Below are 17,397 nucleotides of genomic sequence, written 5' to 3' on the forward strand. Positions count from 1 at the left end.
CAAGACCACAGCAGGAAATGAAATGAAGTCCTTATTAAAGATCATCCAAGGGGAAGGAAACAAAAAGACAGAGAGCAATCAAGACCAGCACTCACAATATACTTCCAGCAATCACAGATAAAAACCAGGGATTGGGGGACCTAATAGCACTCATCCCATCCAGAATGGGATAGCAGTAGTATGCAGACTAAAGAGGAAGCGAGATCAATAGCACTTAGCAAAACCATCCAAATGTAATGGAAGGTATGGAATCTGACATAAAGCTCCAATCTAAGACCTGAGACTAAAAGTAAGAGTAAATGAAGAAATACTATGAGTTAAGAGAAGCCGAAGTAGTAAATGTAGAAGTTACTTCAAATTAAATATAAGCAGAACCTCAAAGGAAAAAAAATGATATTGTCACAGGGACTAAAAAAAATAGAAGAAATAAAACAAGTTATAAAAATATTACATAGAAAAAAGAGGGGGCGGCCAGGTGTTTCAGTGAGTGAGAGCACCGGCTCCAGTGTTGGGATGACCTGGATCGAATCCCGGGCTCAAATACTCAGCACCACACCCAGAAATAACTGGCCGTGTAACTTTGAGCAAGTTACTTAACCCCAATTGCTTAAAAAAAGAGAGAAAGAGAGAAATGAAAGGGGAATAAATACCTTAGAAAAGAAAGTGGAAAACCTTGCACAAATTGTGGAGTCCCTAAAAAACAAAACTGAGAAATAAGAACTCGATGACTCCATCAGTCAATAAGAAAAAAAAATAGAACAAAGTCAAAAGATTGAAAAAGTAAAAGAAAAATCTGAAGTATCTACTATTAAAACCAACTGACTTGGAAAACAGATCAAGAGGAAATAAATCTTGAATCATTAGAAGAATTATTAAACTCCCTAAAAACTGTGACCAAACAAAAAACCTGGATAGCTTACTTTGGTAAATCATAAAAGAGAACTGCTCAGATCTATTAGAACAAGAGGACAAAATGAAAATAGAAAAAAAAATTGCACACCACTTCCTCAAAGGAATTTCAAGCTGAAAAGTCCCACAAGTGTCATAGCCAAAACTGTTTCCGAGTCAAGAAAAAAAATATTACAAGGAGCCAGAAAGAGTTCCAATTGCCAAGGAGCAACAGTCAGGATTGTGTGTGACTATGCAGAACCTACACGCAAGTGAGAGAAATTTGAACTATATTATTTCAGCAGGCAAAAGATAAAGATTTATATCCGAGAACAACAGTCTGAAAAACAGAATAGTCCTGAATGAGAAGTAATGGACCTGTAATAGAAAAAGAGAACTTTCAAGTGAAAAGACTGCAGTTGATTAGAATCTTAAAATGCAAACACAGTAAGCAAGAAATCTAGAATGGTAAATTCATTTGAATTGTTGGAAAGAGCTAAATGATGATGAAGTGTTTACAACTTAATATATTGGGAAAAGAGAGAAGGCTCCCACTGTTTTCAAGGAATACAGAGGGAGTGAAGTAACGTACAGATCTGATATGATTTTATTCTGATTGGGTCTGAGAAGAAGAAACAAACCTAGAAAGGAGAAAGGAAAAAGAATGAGAGGATATGGTGGCAGGAAATACCCAATTTAGAATCATAACTGTGAATGTGAATGTGATGAACTTATCCGTAAAAGTGGAATATAGCAAAATGGATTAGAAAGAAGAATCCAACAACAGGCTGCTTATAAGAATGATGACTGAAACATAAGATTCAAAGAGAACTAAAATGAGAGGCTGGAATAGAATTTATTATACCACTGGGGAATTTAGAAAAACAGCGGTAGCCATCATCATCTCAGACAAGGCAACAGTAAAAACAGATATGATTAGAAAAAATAGTACAGAAAAGTAGGGAATACAGGTTTTTTTCTGTAATGAAGGCATAAACATAAACAAAGAGGAAACAAAATTATCTATTTTTGAGGACAACTTGGTGGCTAGAACCCTAGAGATCCAACTTAAATTAAAAACATAGTAGCAAAGCACTGAAGTAGGGTATAAAATAAATTCCCCAATCATTACTCTTCCTGTATATTATCTTCTCCAAATACCTAGACTAGGCTAAAACTATTCTATTACAAATAACTACAGACTATATAAAATATATTGGAGTCTACCTACAGGATCCACACAGGAAGCATATCAATGAAACCAAGAAATGCTCTTTTGGAAATATAGACAAATGCAGAGTCATACAGGATAAGGAGATATGAATGGATCATGATATTCACTGTTGGAAAGAAGAGTCGCATCTCTGACATCAGCATTCCACTAAAGTGTGGAAGTGTTCTTTTTCTACAGGACGACATTAAACACACAAACTTGCACAAATACACTTGTGAAAGAATAAGCAACAATATATGTGTACACATGCTCATAAACACAACTACCCACATTATGCTCAGTTTAATTCAATGTACAAAGCTTAGTCCTGGTCCTCATGGAGCTTACAGTTTAATAGGGGGGGTTAAGATGCTGATGGAAAACCAAAATATGTAATATTCCATGGTATCAGGGAAATGATGACATGACTTGCAGTTGACTTTGATTTGAGTGGGAGAAGGCTGTGCAAGGTCACTAGTCTCACTTTCTCCTCCAATGCCATCTGGGTTCAGTGAACAGATATTCATTAGGATGACTGGAGATGGCCCAGGATGCAATGGGAGACCTTGGTACTTTTAGGCTAAGGCGTCTTCAGGTACTCACTTAGGGTGAGGTAACCAGGGACTTAGAGAAGTACTGACTTGCACATGGTAACATAGCTGTATATGTTAGCAACATAACCCATTTCTTTTGGGCTCCTAGGATGACCCTGTATCTATTATGCCATGTTGCTTCTAATTAGAAAAGTAAGAAATGAAGTACTATGTGAAATTCAAGGAGGAAGGTTGATATAGATAGGAAAGAGAATCAATAAGACTTCAAGGAGGAGTTGACATCTGCCTTTAACATGAATGGATAGTAATTTAAAAGACAAAAAAGGGAAAGGGGGACAGTCTAGGCAGAGGGAATTGTCTGAGCAAAAGCATGGAGTTCAGAGATTGTGGGACTTGTATAGGGGGTGAATATGAAATAAGACTGAACTTCAGGTAGAGTGGTACTAGATTGTGGAGGGTTTTGGCTGATGGGCAAAGGAATTTGAGCTGTATTTGCTAGGATTTAGAGAGTCATTAAGGATTTTTAAGCAGAGAAGTTACTTGACCAGAATTGCAGATCTGAAAGGGCAGGGAAGACAGAGTGGAAGAGGAAGAGTGGAAGCAGGAAAACCTTTTAGGAAACTAATTAGCAAGAGTTTACATGACTTGCAAAGAGTGATACACAAAGTGTGACTTTAAAGGCTAAGGAAGTCTACGTGGAAGGGGAAGAGTGGAAGCAGGAATTCTTTTTAGGAAACTAATTAACATGAGTTCACAGGACTTGCAAAGAGTGATTGATATACCACTTGTGACTTTAAAGGCTACAGTGGTGTGCTTATGAGGATTGACTGATCAGTCAATCTAATCTTGACTGGAGAATCTCAAAACCTGACCTGGTCAGATGTTTGCCAACCTTCAAAAGAAAATTTCCTACCCCACATCTAGTCGCTTTAAGGTCCCCTCTTTACCTGGCCCTTGCCGTCCATCAACAACTTGTCCTAGACTTTCCATAAAGAGTATGGTTATTCCTTACCATGGATTCTGGTATAGAGTTGGATCAAGTAAAGGGGGTCAGGAAAGGAGATTCATATTATCCCTATATAACCCCAAAAGGAAGTCAATGTTGTCAAAATTCCTTTTCTTTCTAGTTTCTAATACAACAAATGTTTGTTGCTTACTATGTGCAGTGTGCAAAAGTTAGACTGATTGAGGGTACTGAGCAAGCTTGACAACCAGCTGATTAACTGAATGTTTCGGTTTCCAACCAGCTCCCATTAGTGTCACTCATCTTGACAGAAGGGCCTTAAAGGAGTCTATCTAATAAGGAACAATCAACTGATGGCTAGTAGCAACATTTTCCATGGTCCATGTATGTGAATCTGAAACTGTCAACATCAAGAAGTAATTCATATAGTTTTTAAAAATTGCTCAGTGATACGTAAACTCTAAAATCATTTTGAGTTAATTTCACCATTAAGTTGCTATCTAGCAGGTGTCTGTTTTCAGTCATAGCTACTCGTGGTGATCAGACTTAGAGGGGTTCTGATCTGCACTGGAGTATTCACAACACTGAAATCAAAGATTCTTGAAGCACTGGAATATCTATTTCATTCACTACATCAATAGATCTCAACAATTCATACTATAATGCTGACTTCTGAGAATCCAGGATTCCATCAGTGTGGTTCCTCCTCTCTCTACTGATCTTGGTTTCTACTCCTCTTTGTCTGAGCTGACTGTCTTTGTAAGTTGATGGAGATAAAATGAAATTCATCTCCTTTTGGCAAGAAAAGGTCAAGAATTTAGAGATAGTTTCAATTTTTATTTTTCACAAGAGAATGTGCACAATGAAAAGGGCCAGTAAAAGGGTAGACAGCAATGGATTGGGCCAGGGGAAGGGGGTGGTGGCTAAGCTAAATATGGAATCATAATATCATAGAATTTAGGCTGAAAGGAATTGGGTTGAGACTTTTAACTCCCTCAAATTACACATAAGGAAATTGGAGCCCAGAGAGAATGTGTGATTTACTCAGGGTTATAAAGCTAATAGTAAATTGCTAATCTGGGATTTGAATCTAGGTTTTCTGACACCAGATGAAGGAATCAATGTAAAAGTGTTAAGTGCTTACTATATGTACTAGGGGCTGGTGACATAATTTCAAGCAAGCAATGCAATGTCTTCCCTACCACTTTTGTCCCCCATTAAGGAACTTATATTCTAATAGGGGAAGACAACAAATGAAGGGGAGTCAGAATTCAAAAGTGGAGAAGACTGGGTTTGGAACTAGAGTATTTCCAGTGTTTTGGGGAAATGACTGCAAATGGAATGGTGTCCTGCTTCCGGCAAGTTAAGGTGAAAGTTCACCTGTCAGAGGCTCAGGGTCCCAAGGAGCAGAATCTAAGTTCTGATCGGAGGAGGAGGTCTTGAGGGCAAGGGTTGTGATTTGCATCCCTTTCCATTGAAAGGGTAAGACTTGAGGAGAGACTATGATTATAGATAACAGGAATGAAGCAAATATGGCAGTGCCTATTGCTTGGAAGGAACGTATCACTAAATACGTGTAAGATGGTGGTGTCAAGCTCAAATAGAAATGGGCATCACTAAATTATACATATTGGGCAGCCTGGAGGGGCAGTAGATAGAGTACCAGACTTGGAGTCAGGGAAGCTCATCTTTCTAAGTTCAAATGTGATCTCAGACACTCCTTACTGACCCTGGGCCACATCTCTCAACCCTGTTTGCCTCAGTTTCCTCATCTGTAAAATGAGCTGGAGAAGGAAATGGCAAATCACACCAATATTTCTGCCAAGAAAACTCCAAATGGGGTCATGAAGAGTTGGACACAGCTGAAAAAAATGACCAAACAACAACAATAAACCATGCATAATAAGGATTCTCATAGCTCACATGTTGACTTAGAAAACCACATATTAATATAATCTATGTTTTAATATATTTTCATTTATTTTGTTATGTATTTCTCAATTACATTTTAATCTAGTTCAGACTGCACTCAGGAGTGTTATGGGGAAAGAAAAGAATACTTGAATAGTTTATTTTTAACCAGAAGTCTAAAATCCTAATAAAATTTCCATCTAAAGTGACATAAACAGTCCCCCACAGGTGCTTCATGTTGCTGTGGGGGCAATCTTGGTGAGCACTGGCAGGTCTCACCGAGCCTTGGACATATTCTACTGGATGTCCCAGAGTCATCTTCAACTCAACATGTCCCAGACTGAACTTGCTATTCTCCCTGTCCCCCTTCCCCAAACCTTCCTCTCCCAGACTTTCCTATTACTGTCAAAGGAACCAGCATCTTCCATCCATGCCTTGATTCCTCCTCACTCACCCCCCCATATCTCATCTGTTCCCAAGCCCCATCAATTCTACCTTCACAGCATCCTTAATAGGTATCCCCTTCTCTCCTCTGACACTGCTGCTACAAGCTGATGGAGCTCCCATCACCTCATGTATGGACCATTCTAATAGCTTCCTGGTTAGTCTCCTTGCCCCAAGTCTCTACCATCTCTCTTTCATCCTTCATTCTGCTGCCACAGTGATCTTCCTAAGGCACAGGTCTGACTGTGCCACTCCTCCTGTGATTCCCTATTACCCCTCAGATCAAATATAAAATCCTGTTTGACCTTTAAGATTCTACCTTCCCAGTTTTCTTGCACTTTACTCCCATCTCATGTTTTACAGTATGGTAACCCTGGTCTCATTGCTATTACTCAAACAAGACACTCCCATCTCTTAACTCTGGGCACTTGTCATTGGCTTTCCCCCATGTCTGGAACATTCTCTCTCTCTCTCTCTCTCTCTGTCTTTGCCTTCTACTTTCCTTCAAGTCTCATCTCAAATTCCACCTTCTGCAAGAGACCTTTCCAGGTTTTGTCCTTGCCTCCAACATTCCTCTTCTCAATTCCTTCCCTCTGAGATTGCCTCCAATTTACCCTGTATGTATTTTGCATGCAAATAGTTGTTTGCATCTTGTCTCACCTATAAGAATATGAAATCCTTAAGGACAGAAACTATTTTTGCCTTTCTTTGTAACCTCAGCACTTAGCACAGTGCCTGGAACATAGTAATCATTTAAGAAATACTTTGCAACTTCACTTGAGGGCAGACCTGGGGAGTGTGCATGTTCTGATTACATGAAGTAGCCAAGGTCAGTATTGAGAAACTAAACACTGGTGGATTAATCACAAGGGGAAAGGTTTTGTTTGTTTTTGGTCACTGAAATTCATGAAACCAACTACTTAGCCATGGGGTATCTGTGATCTGCATTAATGGAAATGCCTCTACACTGATGAAATGACAGATTCTGAAAAGTGTTTAGAGACACTGATGACCTTCACTAGTGGCTACCTAAGGTATTTTTACTTTTTGGTTGACCCATCCCATTGTACAGAAAACTCTTCTGCTTCCCAATACAGACCAATTGAGTGGGGGGGGAGGAGGTGTGGATTTGGAAGGAATGAGAAGCAAGTGTGATGATGCCTCAGGATGTAGAATCGGGGTTGGTACTAAATCCTGCAGTATAGAATGTCATGGACCTCATTTTTTTTTTTTTTTTGGAGGGCAATTGAGGTTAAGTAACTTGCCCAAGGTTACATGGCTAGTTTTTTTTTGTGTGTGTGTGTGTGGGGGGGGGGTGTTAAGTGTCTGAGATCGCAACTGAACTCGGGTCCTCCCGACTCTGGGGCCAGCGCTTTATTCACTGCGCCACCTAGCCGCCCCCTATGGACCTCATTTTTGGCAGTTCTCAAGGTTATAAATACCTTGGCAGAATTTTGCTACCTGAATTGGAGGTAAGTCCCCATGGCCTGTCCTGGCTGGGTGATGGCTAAGGAGAAATCAGACAGTTTGAAAATGGGCCAAGGTAGTTGGCAGGACTCTGCTCTTCTTACTAATTTGGCTTTGTCATTCTCAGATTAGCATTCAGAAAGAACCTCGAGAACTTTTTGATACTTATTTTCATCAGAAGAGCCTACAAGTTATCAGCACATTGAGGTATTTATTCCCCTCAGGTTAGCAAACATTAGCTGTTTCTATAGAAACTCAAGGCCAGAAACCTGAGCTAGACCCCCTACCCTTCTAAGCATAGACAGATAAAGGAAAAAGAAAGATCTGTGGTCATGAATGAGATCAGATTACTGAGGTCCAAGCCTTGGGCTCTGTTCTTGTCTGGGCTAGGTAACTTTATTTTGTACTCTGGACACGGAATGACTCCACCATCTTGTCCACTTACTGAGCCATAACCCCATTTATAGATTTATGTCTAATCCTGGCTGCAGACAGAGCCCTAACTCGGGTCCTACTTAGCCACTCATTCCTGGTTTTAGTCCCTATGTTTATTTTGCTTATATTTTTGTGACTAAACCTTGACTTTGGTCTCAGATTTGGTTCTAATCTAGCCCTGTCCTACCAGCCATCTCACAAATATCTGCTATGGGTCACAAAAGAGACTAGGTGTGAGCCCTCATTTAGATGTTCAATCAGTAAATAAGCATTTATTAGGTGCCTACTATCTGTTCTTAAAAACACGTTTGACAAGGTCACTCTCCACTTAATAAACTCCCTAATTGATCCCTATTGCCTCTGCTTGTAGACCACATTATTTAACAATGATATTAAGCATTATCTTTATTTTTTAAAATGACCCCATTTTTAGATTTTAAGTTCTTTTCTATTTTAACTCTCCATTCCATGACTCTCACACATTGATATAGGCAATTTTGTCACCTAGGAGTTCACAATGCCAGTGAAATCACATGACTGGTCCCTAGCCTTATCATTAACCCTATACCTAGCCATGTCTCCTAGGTCTTCAGTGAGGCAGGAATCTTTTTGATATCATAATCCTATAATTGAATATGTTTTCTTTGTGTTTCTCTTCCCTCAGCTCCCTACAACCATGTCTTAGTATGAAGGTCAAAACTAAAGTGCTCAATACCTGCTTTGAAAGCCTGTTCATGCTTCCAGCCACAGAGGTGTTGGCAAATGACCTGCCTCATCGGGAGACTCCATCTGATACCAAGGTGATAGAACTATGTTCCCTGCTGTGAGGTCACCTGCAAGGTCTGGCCATTGGGAAATGACACCAATTGGGAGATCGATGGGGCTTGGGGCAGAGTGGGCACACCCTGGCTAAGTATGCATCTGGAGGCCTCTGTGATGTACTGGAGTTTGGAGTCTGTAGCAGCAATCACACTGGCACACCCAGGAGGGAAGCTGGCACAGGTTCTTAAATCTGCTTTACTGGGAAAGAGAGCTGTTTAAGGGGTCAACAATCTCTTTAAACTACATTCACTAGTTCAGGGGGAAAAGTCAGCACCCTGAACTTCAGAGAAAATACAAGCAGAGAAATAAAGACCAACAGACAGAGCTCTGACTGCCTGAATCAACTATACACTTTACATACATCTCTGGATTGAGAGAGCCTTTACATCTGAGCAGTTGGGGAGCTCTGAATACATGGTTACTTAGAATCTCAACCAAGGAAACACAAGATCCTTCTCATAAGTGAGTCCCCAAAGCAAAATACCAACTCAGAGTGTATACACACTTCTCAGAGCCAAAAGCATCACAACTTTCATGACTCAGTGTGTAATTAGAAATTAGCAGAAGGTTTGAAAGCCTTCCTGCCAGCAAGCCTCCCATAAGCAAACTTCCCTTTATGGGCTCCCCATGAAACCTATTAATGGGCAGGCAATATTTTATATGCCATTAATATTACAAAGTCAGAAAAGTCAGAAATCCTTGTTTGGAATCTATGTTCTGTCACCCATTTACCTGTGAGATCTGGGGGAGTGTAATGTAATGCCAAAAGAAGGCAACTTCCCAGGTTCAAAATACCAGCATAGGTGCTCTCTATTTTATTCAGTAACAAACCCAGAACAGAGAAGATCAAAACATGACATCATTCAAAATACAGTATTTACTAAGTATGATTAAATAATCTCCAAGTACTACCCCACCCCAGGACCTTCCAATCATTCAATCAATTACAAAGTCTCTGTTCTAAATACTTCTCCACCCCTAGGCTATACCTTAATTAAGTCCACCACAAAGCCCCTCTTCTCAAATGGAGATTAGTTTCCAAACATAAGTAAAATACATTCATTTGCTCAACCATAGAACACAAAAAGGTCAAAAGTTCCCCACCCCTGGATCACAATTGAATCTACCCCAGAGTTACATCAAGTTTAAACACAGCACTTAATACCCAAATGGAGGTCTTTTCTTCATCTTGACACGAGGCAAGTTCTCAGCAATCTTAGTTCCTGGGGAGACAAGGCTTAGCAAAGCCACAAGATACATTGCCAGTCCCTTCATGAATTTATCCTCTGTCTGTAGAACAGTCCTAGAACCCCTGAACACATTAGCAAAGCCCTCTCCCAGGATTTCTGTAAACATACAACAAGAAAATCCGTCTTCAGGGCTTCTGAACCAACAGAAAGGCTCCCAGACCCCTGCAACAACAGCACTGTCCTTCACCAGTGGACAGTATTCATTCTGTCTGCCGGACAGTCTCCAGACCCCTGCAACAACAGTACTGTCCCTCACCAGTGGACAGTATTCACTCTCTGTCTGCAGGACAGTCTCAGGCCTTCTTAACCAAATGCCAGGTTCCAGGACTTCTTCAACAGGACAGTCTTTCACCAGTGGACAAATCTGGCAAAATAACATCAAAACAGACAGACAAAGTACCAGCAAAACAGCCATGTCTCCTCAGTCCTTGGCAGCTCAGGGGGCAGGTCTCAAAAGTCCAGGGCAATTCAAAGCGGCCACCAGCAGTTCTCTTAGTCTCTCTCTCTCCACGAGGTGCTGCTTCCAAAAAGATCTTCCGCCTCTCTCTAGTGTCTCTCCAAATCACCAGCTCCTCCCAGTTCAGGACTTTCTTTTCACATCAACTAGCCCATCCCACAGGTGGGATTAACAAACTCTGGGTTTTAACACAATCAATTTGAAAACCAAGCCAATACAGGGGAATCTTTAATTGCCATTACTATCACAGGGAGTCATCTCACTTCTCTTGAGTGTTAATTTTCATCATATACAAAATGAATGGATTTAAGATGACCTATTGAGTTAAAATGATCTGTAAAGCCCTTCTAACTTTAAATCCTATGATGCAATGGTTTTAATCACAATAGCTAGAGGGACTTTGGTGATTAAGGTGAGAGACAGTGTGTTGCAAGGACTGAGGGTCAGGAAACCTAAGTTTAGACCCAAATTTGCTTCTTTCTACATGTGAGAAGTTGGGCCAGACACTTTGGAAATAATGAGGTGCTGTACAGATGCAACGGTTTATGATTATAAGAAGGAATTTTTCAACTGGAAAGACTATTAGACACCGAGAGGGCCAACCTGCCAACCTGGATCCATTTGGCTGGAGATCTTTAAGAAGCATCAGCCAGGAAAATTTGGGCATTTCTGCAACCTCATAGGGTTAAAGCACTTTCCTTACAAACACCCTTCAAGGCAAGAATGGTAGGTACAATCACCCCTGTTTCATAAAAGAGAAAATGGAGGCTTGGAGAAATTAACTGATTTTTCCACAGTCATACATAAAGTATGGCGGAAGGAATTAGAATCTTATTCTCCTGAGTGCAAGATAGGCATTTGTAATTAAATATGCTGTATCTCAAAATTAATGAATGATTTTTATAAATCATTCATTTATTCATTTGAAATTTATTAAATTCCTCCTACATTACAGCACTGTACTAGATACTGGAAGAGATATAAATATGGAGTAAGACTCATGGAGACTATGAGACATTTACAAATAACAGATAAAAAATAATATAAGATGAGTGCATAAGGGAGCTACCAAGGGCTATGTGATGTTTGAGGGCAGAAAGAACATCACAAGAATCTATGACTATAAACATTCTATTGTTAGCTCCCAGGGACAGACTAACACAGGGCTTTGGGGGACTACAGTTGAAGACTTCTTGAAGCTTTTCCAGAGCTGAAATGGTTCATAGGATAATAGAGTTAGAGCTAGAACAAACCATGTAGTTTAATCACCTTTTTATGGGTGATGCAACTAAGACTGAGAAGAGTTAGTTTCCTTAAGGTCACACAGGTAGGAAGTGGCAGAGTTGGAATTTGAACATGCCTTCCATGTCCACCCCCAGCCCTCATTCTCCCATCTTGTACTGTCTTCCTGTCATGCCAGACTTTGAGATACCAGAAATAACTTGCTTTATTCTACATACAGAGCCTATATGACAAGACTATGGAGAACCTCGATCAGCTTCTCCAGTGTTTCCTCTCTGAGCATCAGACAATGGAAGAGCTGCAATTTCTCCTGCAGGTGAGGGATGGGAGAGCATCAGCAACTGACCCTGGCCCCTTTGCATATCTCCTCCCCTTCACCAAGACTTCATTGTGTTAATTTAAGAGTTACATTCAGACTTTATCTCCTTTTAGATGAGAAACATCAAATTCAACTTTGCATCCAGATATTTATGAGGAGGCAGAAGCTTGGCAATACATTAGCCTGAATCCTTGAGTGATGGATTGAATTTGTTAGTTTTACTTTGGCTTTTTAGTATTGTAAAGATGAGGATGGATAATTCAGGATCTCCATTGCTTGTGAACATGCCCTCCTTCCCCACCCCCTTTCCATGTTCCTCCTTGAAAATGATGACAAGTTCAGAGTTCTAGTCTCATTGTCATGACTTGGTGGCCCCATTGAAGACTAGTTGGACCTAATATTGAGTTTTCCCATGAAGTGAATGCTATAAATTGTGCTTGGAAAAAAAATGTTTAGGCTGTGTACATTTTTATTAAGGGGATTTGTTCTGTGAAGTTTTGATTCAGTCAAAGGGCTGCACTTGAGGACCTAAGGGGCCACATGCAGCCTTGAAGTTGTACCTGCTAGCCTGTATTATGAAAGACTCATTTTCACACTAATAATGTGAGGAACAGGAAGAGGAGGTGAAAAGAACATTGGACTTAAGAGTCAGAAAACATTCTTAGGATTCCAGGCTGTGCCTCTTACTAACTATGTGATACTGGGCAATTAATAGAATCATGGAATATTAGCATTAGGTGGGACCTGAGAGATTAGCTTCCTTGTTTTATAAAAGCAAACACCACTGTGTTAAAGGATACACACAGATAGGAAGTGATAGAAACAAGACTGGACTCCAGAAACATCCAGTACTTTTTCTAATCTACTCTGTCACATAATCTCTCTAAACCTCAGTTTTCTCATTTGTAAAATAGGTATAATAGTAAGTTTTAAGTTGGTGATAAGGTACTATACAAACTAAGGTACTACATATAACAATTTATTATGATTAGTAATAGTCAGATAACATTATTAAGTACCTACTATGTTCCAGGCATTTTGATAAGTGTTAGCTTAGTATTTTTATATCTCTCCAAATGTCTAGTTCGTAGCTACATACACAGTGAGTACTGAATATAGGCTTGTTTGCTAGATATGACCAAGGAGAATAACTAGTGGGAATGTAAAGCTGGGAAGAAGGGAATCGTGGGATTAGGACAGGTTGAAAGGGGGAATATATTCAGGGAATGGTGAGGCTTTGAGGTGCCCCATGTATCATATCATTTTGGTGTCTATCTAATCAGCTTGCTCATAGAGCTAGCCTGGATCAATCAACAATTTTTAGTGGGTATATATGGGGTGGGGTAAGGGACTGGTGAATGAGACAGATAAGCCCTCAAAACTACCATGGCAGGAGGCGGAGTAAAGATGGCAGGGTAGAAACAGGACTTCCATGGGGCTCCGGTTTCCACCTCCCCCAGTTCATGTAAAAGGGGACTCTGAACAAACTTTGGAGCTACAGAATCCACAAAATGACACAGAGAAGCTAACCTCCTGCTGAGGACAGCCCAGCAGGTGGGCAGGAATTGGCCAGCGCAGCACTCTGGGAGCCGACCCCAGCCCCACTCGAGCCAGAGGTATTAGCTCCAGGGTGGACCTGACCAGCAGCTGTGGTGGTTTCCAGAATTATCAACACATAGATGTGACGGACAAAGTGAGAGGTCAGTGCAGGGCAGACTTTGGGATCCAGTAGTTGGGAGTGCAGTCGGCCTCTTCCCCCAGGGAGAGAAGCCATTGAGGAGCCTCGGCCCTGCAGCTTCCCCACGTGGAAGCTTCAGCTCCTGGCCTGCAGAGTGTAGGGGGACCAAGCAACCAGTCTGAGGGGTAATTGCTCTTGATTTAACCTGCTTGGATCTGGATTGCGGTGTAGGGTGGAGGTCCTGGGGGTGTGTGACCAGCTTGCCAGAGTGTGTGGAGGCTTCAGAGAGGGCACCCAACTAATATCTTTGGCAGCTGATCAAACCCCAGCATTTGGGACGAAGCTCCCTTGTCTGGTGGCAGAGTCCTACTGTGGCAAAAAGGCCAGGAGCCAAGTGACTGAGGGGCGACATGACCAGACCAAGGAAGCAAAATAAACAGAGTACCCCAACTTTACACTCCTGTTTTGGCGAGAAAGACCCATATGTACAAAAATGTTTATAGCAGCTCTTTTTGTTGTGGCAAAGAATTGGAAATTAAGGGGGTGTCCATCAATTGGGGAATGGCTGAACAAGTTGTGGTATATGCATGTTATGGAATATTATTGCGCTATAAGAAATGGGGAGCAGGCGGTCTTCATATTTACCTGAAGAGGCTTAAAAGAACTGATGCTGAGTGAGAAGAGTAGAACCAGGAGGAATTTGTACACAATTACAGACACAACATATGTGTGATGACCAACTTTGATAGACTGGACTCTTCTCAACAATGCAGGGATATAAGTCAATCCCAAAAGACGCATGATGGAGAGAAAAACGTTCATCCAGAGAAAGAACTAGAAAGAACTAAATTTATATCCAGGTGGAAGAAAAATACCTGATCTTTTTCGTTCTCTTATTTGATTTTATGTCCTCTTTACCATTTTTCATTCCAGCTGGTATAATCCATCCTTATAACCTGACCATTGTATAATGTGAAAGTATTTACAGATCCTATACTTGATTATAAGATGCCATGGGGGGGGAGGGGAAGGAGGGGGACAAAATGTGAAATTCAAAGAATCGTGGAATTGAATCCTGTAAACTAAAAGGAAATAAACAAATTAATAAATTAAAAATTGAATTAAAAAAAAAAGAAAAAGGATCAAAGCATGGAACAGGAGGAAGACAGTGAAGTCAGAACTCCTGCACCAAAAGCTTCAAAGAAAAATATGATCTGGTTACAGTCCATAGAGGACCTTAAAGAAACAAATAAGAGAAGTGGAGGAAAAATTGGGAAGAGAAATGAGAATGATGCAAGAAAATTATGAAAGAGAGTCAACAGCCTGACTGAGGAAAATAACACCTTAAAAAATAGACTAACTCAAATGGCGAAAGAGGCTCAAAAAGGCAATGAGGAGAAGAATGCCTTAATAAGCCAAATTTGCCAGATGGAAAAAGAATCTCAAAAGCTCACTGAGGAGAATTATTCCTTCAGAATAAGATTGGAGCAAATGGAAGCTAGTGACTTTATGAGAAATCAAGATGCTGTTAAACAGATCCAAACAAATGAAAGACTAGAAGGCAATGTAAAATATCTCATTGGAAAAATGACTGACCTGGAAAATAGATCCAGGAGAGATAATTTAAAAATTATTGGACTGCCTGAAAGCCATGATCAAAGAAAGAACCTAGAAATCATCCTCCAAGAAATTCTCAAGGAAAACTGCCCTGATGTTTTAGAACCAGAGGGCAAAATAGAGGTTGAAAGAATCCACCAATCACCTCCTGAAAAAGATCCCAAAAAGAAAACTCCTAGGAATATTATAGCCAGGTTCCAGAACTCCCAGATCAAGGAGAGAATATTACAAGCAGCCAGGAAGAAACAATTTGAATATTGTGGAAACCCAATCAGGATAATACAGGATCTGGCAGCTCCTACAGTGAGGGATTGAAGGGCTTGGCATATGATATTCTGGAGGTCAAAGGAGCTGGGATTAAAACAAAGAATCACCTACCCAGAAAAACTATCATGTTTCAGGGAAAAATACGGTCATTCAGTGGAATAGAGGACTTTCAAGTATTCTTGATGAAAAAACCAGAGTTGAATAGAAAATTTGACATTCAGATACAAGAAGCAAGAGAAGCTTGAGAAGGTAAACAGAGAAATCATAAGGAACTTATCAAAGTTGAACTATTAACATTCCTACATGGAAAAATGGTAATTGTAACTGAAGAAACTTTTCTCAGTATGAAAATAGTTGAAGGAGGGTATATGGGCATATTAATACATATGTGAATGTGTGTATATATGTTTACAGGTATACATGGATAGAGAGCACAGGACCAATTTAATAGGAAGGGATGATGCTTAAAAGGTGAAATTAAGAGGTGAGAGAGGAATATAATGAGAGGAGATGGGGAGAGACAGAATGGGGTAAACTATCTCATATATAAGAAGCAAGGGAAAATGGTTACAATAGAGGGGAAGAACAGGAAGGCAAAAAGGCAAAACCTTATTCTCACTGAATTTGGCTCAGGGAGGGAATGGCATACACACTAAATAGGGTATCTCACCCTACAGGAGAGTAGGGGGGTAGGGGATGAGAACGAGGATGATGGAAGGGAGGGCAGGCTGTGGGGGAGGGAAGTTGGAAGCACCCACTTTTGAAAAGGGACAGGATCAAAGTAGAGAATAGAGCAAGTGGGAGGTGGAATAGGAGAGAGGGAAATATAGTCAGTCTTTTACAATATATCTACTATGGTAATCTTTTGCACATGTACATCTACACATGTACAACCTATACTGAATTGCTTTTCTTCCCAGTAAGGGTGGATGACAAGGGAGGAAGGGAATGAATCTGGAATTCAAAGTTTTAAAATCAAGTGTTTAAAAATATATAAATGCTATTATTAATACTATTTTACATGTAATTGGGAAATAAGATATACAGGCATTGGGGCAGAGAGGTCCACCATGCCCTACTGGAAAGGTCGAAGGGGGTATGGGAGAAGATATGAGAGAGAGCAGATTGGAGGAGGGGGTATCCTGTGGAACTGGTATTTTGGGGTGGTGGGTAGGGGAAAATCGGGGAAAAACATTGTAACTCAAAATCTGGCAGAAATGAATAATGCGAACCAGAAGTTAATAAAGCATTTGAAGGAAAAAAAAAACTACCATGGCTCTCATTTAGCCAGATTTTTCTCTTGTTCCACCTACAGCACTTTGAGCCCTGGCTCAAGGCCAATGAACCTCATGAGAGGTTCAGGGCCCTGCAGACTGCTTTGAAGCTACTCCGGTACTCCCAGGAAAAGCTGAGTCTGATTGTAAGTTAAGAATCAATCCCTAATCTTCCCCCATGCTTTACTTTTCCTTCTTTCTGATGCAACAAGAGATTGGGGGAGGTTCTTCCTACTAGAAGCACTCAAAGAATGGTGACTGATAGACTAATAAGGACTGAGCAGAAAGGGAAGGTTGACCCAGCAGGTCAGGACATTTTGGAAGTGTGGACAAGGTGATGGTTACTATCCTCCAGGAGACAATCAATCAATTATATTTATCCTCTAGGAAAATAACTTCTAAACTTTTTCATAATTCAGTTCATTAGTTTTTCACAATCAACAAACAATATGCAAAATGGCATCTTATATTATTCATCTTTCAGGTAATTGTTAAATAGTCAAGCTAAGGTCCATTATTGATAATTGCTTTTGGAAGTCTAATTATTTTCTCCTAATAATACCTTCATTGAGTATATCTTTTATATGCGTTATCA

The 17,397-nt window shown here is 40.3% G+C and overlaps 1 protein-coding gene across 1 annotated transcript in view; it reads left to right on the forward strand.

Annotated features, from left to right (window-relative positions):
* The window catches only part of LOC138155868 (maestro heat-like repeat family member 5), a 130,344-nt gene that overhangs the window by 32,379 nt on the left and 80,568 nt on the right, over positions 1–17,397 (forward strand). The window contains exons 8-11 of the mRNA XM_069081120.1: positions 7,569–7,648; positions 8,541–8,676; positions 11,868–11,963; positions 16,844–16,948. Of these exons, the coding sequence (XP_068937221.1) occupies positions 7,569–7,648; positions 8,541–8,676; positions 11,868–11,963; positions 16,844–16,948 (417 nt within the window). The remainder of the gene's footprint in view (positions 1–7,568; positions 7,649–8,540; positions 8,677–11,867; positions 11,964–16,843; positions 16,949–17,397) is intronic.

Source organism: Petaurus breviceps, unplaced genomic scaffold (genome assembly GCF_028583685.1).
Source record: "Petaurus breviceps papuanus isolate PSGF00001 unplaced genomic scaffold, PetGlider_PUasm1.0 98, whole genome shotgun sequence".
NCBI classification, from domain to species: Eukaryota; Metazoa; Chordata; class Mammalia; order Diprotodontia; family Petauridae; genus Petaurus; species Petaurus breviceps.